Source organism: Nylanderia fulva, unplaced genomic scaffold, assembly GCF_048542155.1.
Source record: "Nylanderia fulva isolate GAGA-0341 unplaced genomic scaffold, ASM4854215v1 Scaffold311, whole genome shotgun sequence".
Classification (NCBI taxonomy): Eukaryota; Metazoa; Arthropoda; class Insecta; order Hymenoptera; family Formicidae; genus Nylanderia; species Nylanderia fulva.
In genome coordinates this window covers 68,569-77,500 of record NW_028190381.1, presented here as the reverse complement: position 1 = coordinate 77,500, position 8,932 = coordinate 68,569, and the positions used below count along the sequence as shown (strand labels likewise).

Below are 8,932 nucleotides of genomic sequence, written 5' to 3'. Positions count from 1 at the left end.
CAATAGGAAAAGGGCCAGAATAAGGAGGTTGTAGTAACTTCCTAACAGTATCTTCTCTAATCCAAACATGAGTACAATCAAAAAGATTCTTGTGAACAAAAGGTGATCTTTTGCAATGATGACTTGTAGGAGATGATCTGATATTCCTCATATGAATCCTGTGTTTTTCAAGAAAGATTTCAGGATCTGCAGGAAAATCTTCTTCAATGAAAAATTCTCCAGGAATACGAAGAGTGGATCCATAAAGAAGTTCTGCAGGTAAAGCTTTTAAATCTTCTTTGAAACACGAACGTAATCCCAAAAGAACTGAAGGTAAAGATTCTACCCAGTTGGTTGTTTCGTGGCACATAATCGCTGCTTTCAAAGTCCTATGCCATCTTTCCAGAATTCCACTTGAAGCAGGATGATAAGCAGAAGTTCTAATCCTTTGGCATCCAATTAGGTTTGTTAAAGCTTTGAATAAAGCTGCTTCAAACTGAGGACCTTGATCTGTTGTAATGCTGATAGGAGAACCAAAACGTGCTACCCAATGTGAATAAAATGTTGTAGAAATAGTTTCAGCAGAAATCTCAGAAATAGGAACAGCTTCAGGCCATCTGGAAAAACGATCAATCATAGTAAGACAATAACGGTAATTTTGACAAATAGGAAGTGGTCCAACAATGTCTAAATGCACATGCTGAAAGCGTTGATCAGGAATTGCAATCTTAATTGGAGAATTCTTGGTGTGTCTTGAAATCTTCGCACGTTGGCATGGAAGACAAGTTCGAGTCCATTCCTTCACATCTTTCTTCAAAGAAGGCCAAATGAATTTCAGTAGTAATTGTTTAGATGTCAATCTGCCGCTGGGGTGAGCGAGTCCATGAACAACATCAAAAATTCTCTTGCGTAAGAGTTTAGGAACATATGGACGAATTAATTCCGAAGAGCAATCACAATAAATAGGTATGGTTGATCCTGAAAGAATAAGTTTCTTCAACAGAAGTGAAGAATTTGAAGAAAGTAAAACTTGAAGTTCTTCATCTTCTTTCTGATAATTAGCAAGTTCTTCTAAAGAAACTATAATAGGCATTGAAATAGATTCAATTCTTGACAGAGCATCAGCAACTGAATTCATTTTTCCAGAAATATAGGTAATATTTGTAGAGAATTGAGCAATAAAGTCCAATTGTCTGATCTGTCTTGGTGACGCTTTATCCAATTTCTGACGGAAAGCAAAAATCAAAGGTTTATGATCAGTTCTGATAATCAGTTGTCTTCCTTCAACAAAATGTCTGAAATGTTTAATAGCCAAATAAATGCTAAGAAGTTCTCTATCATAAGTGCTATAATTTCTTTGAGCTTTGTCTAGTTTCTTTGAGAAAAATGCTATTGGTTTGATATCGTCGTCAATAGACTGTTCAAGTGATGCACCAACAGCAAAGTCAGAAGCATCACAAGTTAAAATAAGAGGAGCATGAGGAGCAGGATGAGAAAGGGTAGTAACTTGTAAAAGTTCTTCTTTACATGACTCGAAAGCTAATTCCGCTTCTTTAGTCCAAGAAATAATTCTTCTATCCCTCTTGCGACTGTCCTTTAAATATTCTGTTAACAGAGCTTGATGATTTGCAGCATCCTTGAGACAGCGACGATAATAATTGATAATTCCTAAGAATCTGCGTAATTCATGAAGTGTCTTAGGTTTAGGATAATCAATAATTGATTTCACTTTTTCGGATGTAGGTTTAACTCCTTGGTTAGAAACTAAGTAACCAAGAAAAGAAATCTCGCTTTGACCGAAAAGACATTTAGCGACATTGATTGTCATTCCAGCTTGTTGAAGACGATCAAAAATAATGCGTAAGTGAGCAATATGTTCTTTCTCATCTTTAGAAGCAATAAGAATGTCATCAAGATAACAAAAGGCAAAACTCAAATCATTAAGTAAAGAGTTCATGAGCCGTTGAAAAGTTTGGGCTGCGTTTCGTAAACCGAAAGGCATTACGACAAATTCAAAAAGCCCAAATGGAGTAGTGACAGCTGTTTTGTGAATATCTTCTTTAGCGACGGGTACTTGATAGTACGCTTTAACTAAGTCGATTTTAGAAAAGATATTCTTACCAAAAAGTGAAGAAGAAAAATCTTGAATATGAGGTAAGGGATAACGATCCGGGATAGTCACTGAATTGAGTGCACGATAATCACCACACAGTCTCCAAGAATTTTGTTCCTTTTTAGGTACCATATGTAGAGGGGCTGCCCAGGAGCTGCTTGAAGGTCTGCAAATTCCTTGCTCCATCATAGACTTGAATTCTTCCTTGGCACATTTAAGTTTTTCAGGAGTAAGTCTTCTGGGAGTCGAAAATTTAGGAGAACCTTCCGTAACGATATGATGTTCAACACCATGTGTTTTTACCGAGGAAATTGGAGAAAAACGGGTGAGTCCTGGAAATTCGGTTAAAAATTTGTGGTACACAGAATCAGGAGATGTGGTAAAAATTGACAAATGTGCAACTTCTTGAATTTTTCCAGTATTCGTAAGACCGGTAACATTATCAATCAATTTCTTGTTTTTAATGTCAATTAGGAGATTAAAATGACAAAGGAAATCGGCGCCTAAAATAGGACGTTGAATATCCGCGACACAAAATTTCCATTTGAATTCTCTCCTTAAACCGAGGTTCAAAATTAAAGTTTTAGAACCGTAAGTATTAATTTGAGTACCATTTGCGGCAAAAAGTTTTAAATTAGTATGCCACGGCTTCAATAAAACCTTTTTAGGTAACAACGATATATCAGCGCCCGTATCGACAAGAAAATTCAAATTTGAATGTCTGTTGAAAATAATGAGGCGATTGTTAGAAACACCGTCGTAAGCAGCCTCAGTCTTAAGCGGCGTTTTTAGTTTTCCTGTGAAGCCAAGAATGTTTTGGACATAGAACAAGGTAAAGTACATCGTTTGGCCTTATCACCAAACTTCTTATGGTAAAAACAAATTGATGTATCTTTAATATCTTTATTTGATTTGTCTTTTTTACGCGATAACGATCTAAATCTTCTATTCTCTCTAGACCGGCTTTTGGAACGATCTCGACGACGAGAAACTTCAAGAGCTTCGATTCTTCGTAGCAAATCCGCGAAATCCGAAGATTTATTACTTGTATTATTGGAAACTTCCGCGACTTGCAAACTGCCGTCCCGATCAGCAATTTTATCGGCTAATTCCGCAAGTTTAACAAGAGGAACATCCTCTACTACGGCTAAAGTCGTTTGAATTCTATGTGGTAAGCGTTGAAGCCAAATCATTTGCAAAACACTATCTGCTAAAGATCCTCCAGATAAATGACGAATTTCTCGAAGTAATTTCGAAGGCTTTTTATCATTAAGTTCAATTCCAGCTAATATTTGTCTCAAACGTTTTTCCTCTGAATCCGTAAAGCGATTTATTAATATTTTCTTTAAATAATTATATTTATCTGTTTTAGGTGGATTTTCAATGACTTCAGATATGTTTACTAAGGCTTGTTCATCAAGATGACGAATGACAGAACTATATTTAATATCATCTGATCGAATTCGATAAACCGTAAACTCACTTTCAATAGAAGCAAACCAGAGTTTAGGTTGTTTATGCCAGAAAGTCGGTTGTTTTAATAAACGAAACTCATTTGAGTGAATTTGTAACATAGGATCACTCACCTGATATCCAGTTTGAGAAGGTGAAATATTAATATTTTCTGATCCAACCTGATTTGATCCGCTCGCCAAATCCATATCAATCTGTGTATCCGAACAGGGTCTAACTGGTGATCTATCGATTGGCATTTTCCTCTTGTTCCAGGAATCCGATAAAATGATTTGAGAATTTCCGTGAAGGACTAATCCGCCTCTGATGTTTCAAAGATCCGGAGAATGAATCTCTTAAAATCAGAATATCCAGCAATTCTTCCAAGCGATGATAATATTTCGCAGACTTCAAATACGACGATCACTTGGCACTTATTCCGCATCAGCCTTTAAAATGCGTCGGCTTTAATATCACGTCGGCTTTAATATCACGTCGGCTTTAATATCACGTCGGGGTCACCAAAAATGTAGCGACTTATAAATAAATTCACCAGATCTTTTAAAAAAGTAATGTTTATTTATTGAAAGTATAAAGCGAAAGAACAAAAAGAATTAATATGTAACAAATAAATGAATGAATGTGTTGTTATGGAAATATTGATTTTTCTTAAAAACATTATGTATATTAATGAATTGAAGTTATTACAAATGTATAAAGATGTAAAAAAGTGTAAAAGTGCAGTGAAAAGTGTAAGGTGTAATAAAAGTGTAGAGTGTAAATGAAAGGTGTGGATGATGAATGCTACAATCTCATCCACCACCAGGCAAAATAGCACCGGTGACAGTGGATCCCCCTGCCTGACGCCTCTGCCCGCTTTAGAGAGCTCTGACCTGACACCGCGCACTTCAAACACCGTGCTGCTGTTCGCATAAATGCGCCCGATATAATCGATAAGGCCGTGAGGCAAGCCCAACGTGCGACATCCAGACGCGAATGTTATCCGTGGTGCGGTGAGATGTTTTCGAGAAACTGACAATGTTATGCCTGTCCAAATTGAAGGACGTCCTCGTAATGTAAGAAATCCGAAAGTGGAAGAAAACGTGATGGCGTGGGTCGAAGCCGATCCTCGAACAAGTACTCGAGTAATCGGGAAAGAAATGGGGATTTCGCACGTCCTTGTGCATAAAATTTTAAAAGAAAATAAAATCCACCCATACCACTTTATTCGAGTGCAGCAATTGCTTCCACGTGACCATCCACCACGTCAAAGGTTTGCCCGGAATTATTTAAAGGCAGTAAGAGAGAATCAATTATTTCCTTGTCGTGTACTATGGACTGACGAATGCACGTTAGCGCAAGATGGAACATTCAACTCTCATAATTATCATTATTATGGCGTTGAAAATCCTTTTTTGACGTGGGATAATAATTCTCAATATCGATTTAAAGTCAATGTTTGGGCTGGCTTGATCGATGATGAGCTGGTAAATAACTTTTACATAAAAATATTTTAATAAATTTCAAGTTAGTAATTTTAGTAGCATGTAATGTTTAAAAATAATGTAAGTTATTTAATTACGATAAACTGTCAGATTTGCGAAAAAAATTGTAGAAAACTTAATCATGATTTAGTTTTGAAATTTAGGCCTTCTTGAAATTTATAATAATACATATTTTAACATTTTGCCATTTTGTAGTCTTTCTGTTGTGACTGGAGATTTACGTATTTATTTTTGGTTTAAATTTTAGCTTTTCATTTAAGCTTTGCCATTACATAGGAGCGTCGAGCGTCGAGCGTCAAGCTTCAAAAACGCGTGCGCAACGCCCTTGCGCATGATTCAGAACTGGCAGATTTCAGCATCTTGACGCTTATTACAATGTCTAGTGATAAAAGTTTAATAGACGCTATAAAGGTTAATATGTTATATTATATTCTACATGGAAAAATATATATTAATGTATATAATATATAATAGATATTATTAAACAGTAGATATATTATAGAATTGCGCAATTGGCACCGTATATTACAACTTAACCTAACATGAAGAAAATAATTTGCACTTTTTTATAAATATAACATGAGTATTATCTATAACAGTGTACTCTTTGTATAGGAATCGGATTTAACATGTGGAGTGTGCATATCAAAAGTTAATAAATACAAGATTTTTAATCATCAATGCATGAAAGATTAGTATAGTATCACAATTAATGGAGATACTAAAATGTTTTATCCTACTAATGGTAAGAACTATAATTAATGCAAGTATACGATGATAATCCACTCATTTTTTTAGGTATTATAATTGTAACTAGTACTATTGTGATATTGCAGAATAAGGACAATATTTTGAAAAAAAATGTGATGAGGAACAACTTGTATTACTACAAGATAAATCAAAGAGCTTATCATTTGACAACAAAGGAATAGACGAAAGAGTGGTTAAATCCACAGATGATTGCTTTATTGTAGAAGAAGATCGACAATCAATACTGTGCTTGACAACAGACAAAAGTATATTAGAAGAAACGTTAATCGAAGAAGTCAGAAAAAGACCTCCTTTGTATGATTATACATTGCCTTTGTCTGTTCGTGGCAGATACAAACTTGCAGAGTTATGGAAAGAAATTTTTAATGCTCTTAATGGTACCAATTTTCACATAAACCTAAATTATAAAAAAAAAATATTGATGTTGGCTGTGATTGAGTCAGCACTACAAATGCTTCAAAGCATTTCTCTTTCTCTTTTTTCCTTGGAATCTCTAAAGCTAAAAGAGAAAACAAATGTTTCAAAGCATTTGTACGCCAATTCGATCGTAGCTATTAAATATTTTTAAAGAATGTTTTTATAAATATTTTAGGTCGTATCAGTCCTGAAGATGCTAAAAAGAGGTGGAAATCACTTAAAGACACGTTTAGTAAAGCAGTGGCTGAAGGAAAAAAACCAAGTGGGTCAGCGAGATCAAATTCACAAAAACCATGGAAACATTTTGAAGCAATGTCCTTTTTACGTTCAGTTTCTACAAGCAGAAAGTATATCACTTTTTACACATGTGTACAACTTTATTTTACATACTTTATTGGAAACATACTTTATTTTACAGCTCCATTTCTAACCTTACGACTCAAAGTATCGAGTCCAACAATCTTTTTGAGAACAGCTTAGACAGCAATGAACAACATGAAAGTAACGAAGGTAGGTTTAATAGTTATACATCTTATCTATTATTTGCTGACTGACCGATTGTATTATAGAAAGTGTTTACGTATTAATGAACAGGCATTATAGATACAGTCAAACAATCTCTTTGCAGATGAGCTTTATGTTAAACCTAGTACTAAACGAGCTAAAATTAACAATGATTTAAGTGCATCAATGAATCGTATAGCTGAAGCATTTTGTAATAAAGAAATGCCTGTTATAAATCTTCCAAAGCCACCTGAAATGGATGCATTGGATGGTATGTTTATTTATATAAAACAAAAATTGCTTAAACTGAATAAAAAAACACAGGATACACTTTTATTAACATTTCTACAAGATATTACTAAGGAAGAACAAAATGAGGGTGAATAATTTGTCATGATATATATTGATAATTGCTATGTTCCTATGTTATTTTTGTTTTCTTGTTCTTGCTTCATTAATATAATTGAAACGTACAATTATTTGTTTGAATTACATTACTCTTTTATTTTGTTATAATATAATTTTTTTGTGTACCTAATAATTTTATAAGATAAATTAAGATGATGTTAGTAACAGTTCTTTTTAACTTCATTTAAAAATATATTGAGACGTTACTTTATATGTATAATTTATTGTCAAATGTTTTATAACGTGTTATTTTTGTATAACATTGATTTCTAATATTTATTATATTTACGAAGCATTGTGTGTTTCTCTTTAGCATAATAACATTATGTTTGGTATTCAATAAACTATTTACGCGTATCGCCCGGTCAATCTACCCGCTCGAATTCGGGTACCCGCACATATATATGTCAGGTCCTTCGTCGTTGCCTTCGGAGGCTTCCGTTGCCGATCGCGACCCATCGTGCACGGTCCCCGCTAATACGAATCAGAATCGTCTCAGAGACAACGAGAGACACACGTGCGGCCGACTTAACCGCTATTGTATACCATTATACGCTGTATTTCAATTAAAGCATTTATACTTTGTATCTCGAGTGCGGTCACTACCTTCTGAGTTTTTCAATAAATATAAGCAAGTGAGAGAGAAACATTCTCGGTCGTATATTCGTGAAGCACTCATTCCACGACAACATACGACGGGCACACGCCCGATAATTCAACTTACGTACAACCCGTACATTTGGTCCTTCGAGCCGGATTCATCCAAGGAATTCCGCAAGCTCAGTCAAGGTAGTGTCCAACAAACTTCTAGAGGATATAACACAAAGGGCGCAAGCCAAATTAAAAAAGGCCAACGTATTGAGTTACCACGTACGGTATCGGCCTACGGAATTTCCCATACATCGGCAGACGTCCTAACAAAGGAGAGGTCAGGAGCGGCTATTTTACTCGTTGGCGAGTACAACGATTGCCCCGCATTGGCGACAACGGCATAATTCCAACGGACGGGCAATCGAACCAGCAGTCACGGCGATCCTTGTCGGCCATATTCGACAAGACGAACGACGCATCGAGGGCCAAACAGCGCATTGAGACGACGACACCCCCCCTCCTCTCCGCAGGACGACCGACAAAGGATTCCCGAGCGTTCACGCGTTTTCTTTCTTCAATAAGAAATAAATGTAAGGTAAGGGTAGCTATCTAGTGACGAATACCAACCAGATTCGAATAATACGTGTGTCTCAATTCAATTAGTTTTAAAATGTCTAATACAGAAAATCTCGCGGTACTTAAAAGACAACGCGCTATGATCAAGGGATCCTGCACGCGAATAAAACATTACGTCGAGACAATTACTGCTATCAATACCTCGACAACGGCTCAACTTGAGGAGCGCAAATTAAAACTAGAACATTATTGGGCCGAATACCACACTGTACAGACGCAAATAGAAATTTTAGAAGAAGCCGAAGGTAACGATCGGGCTGCGTTCGAGGATGCATTTTATGCCGTATCCGCTAAAATCAGGGAGTTATTAAGCCCTCCCACGCACTCGCGCACTGCCGCTGTTTCGCCGGCAACGCTTTCGGAAATCTCGGACGCAACTTCCCGCGTGCGCTTACCTAAATTGAATTTACCGACATTTTCGGGGAAATATGACGAGTGGTTCCCGTTCTTCGATACATTCACGTCGGTCATACATACAAACGCGTCTCTCAGTTGCATACAAAAGTTTCAATATTTAAAGGCCTCTCTCACAGGCGATGCGAGCAGCGTAATTAAT

At 36.2% G+C, this 8,932-nt stretch overlaps 1 protein-coding gene and 1 long non-coding RNA gene across 3 annotated transcripts; both read left to right on the top strand.

Annotated features, from left to right (window-relative positions):
- The first annotated feature begins 1,763 nt into the window (after positions 1 to 1,763).
- LOC146722449 (uncharacterized) lies at positions 1,764 to 2,794 on the top strand. Of its 2 annotated transcripts, none has more exons than XR_014925172.1 (4): positions 1,764 to 2,133; positions 2,218 to 2,417; positions 2,567 to 2,683; positions 2,761 to 2,794. It is a non-coding gene; the product is annotated as an uncharacterized LOC146722449 (long non-coding RNA). The 2 variants fall into 2 exon arrangements; XR_014925171.1 differs by having other exon boundaries at positions 2,512 to 2,683.
- A 2,981-nt stretch (positions 2,795 to 5,775) lies between these two features.
- On the top strand, positions 5,776 to 7,177 carry LOC114931371 (uncharacterized). The gene is made up of 5 exons (XM_085484769.1): positions 5,776 to 5,794; positions 5,889 to 6,197; positions 6,413 to 6,584; positions 6,656 to 6,747; positions 6,866 to 7,177. Exons 1-5 carry the CDS (start codon positions 5,776 to 5,778, stop codon positions 7,126 to 7,128), a joined length of 855 nt encoding a protein of 284 aa, XP_085340895.1. The 3' UTR covers positions 7,129 to 7,177.
- Positions 7,178 to 8,932: the final 1,755 nt, after the last annotated feature.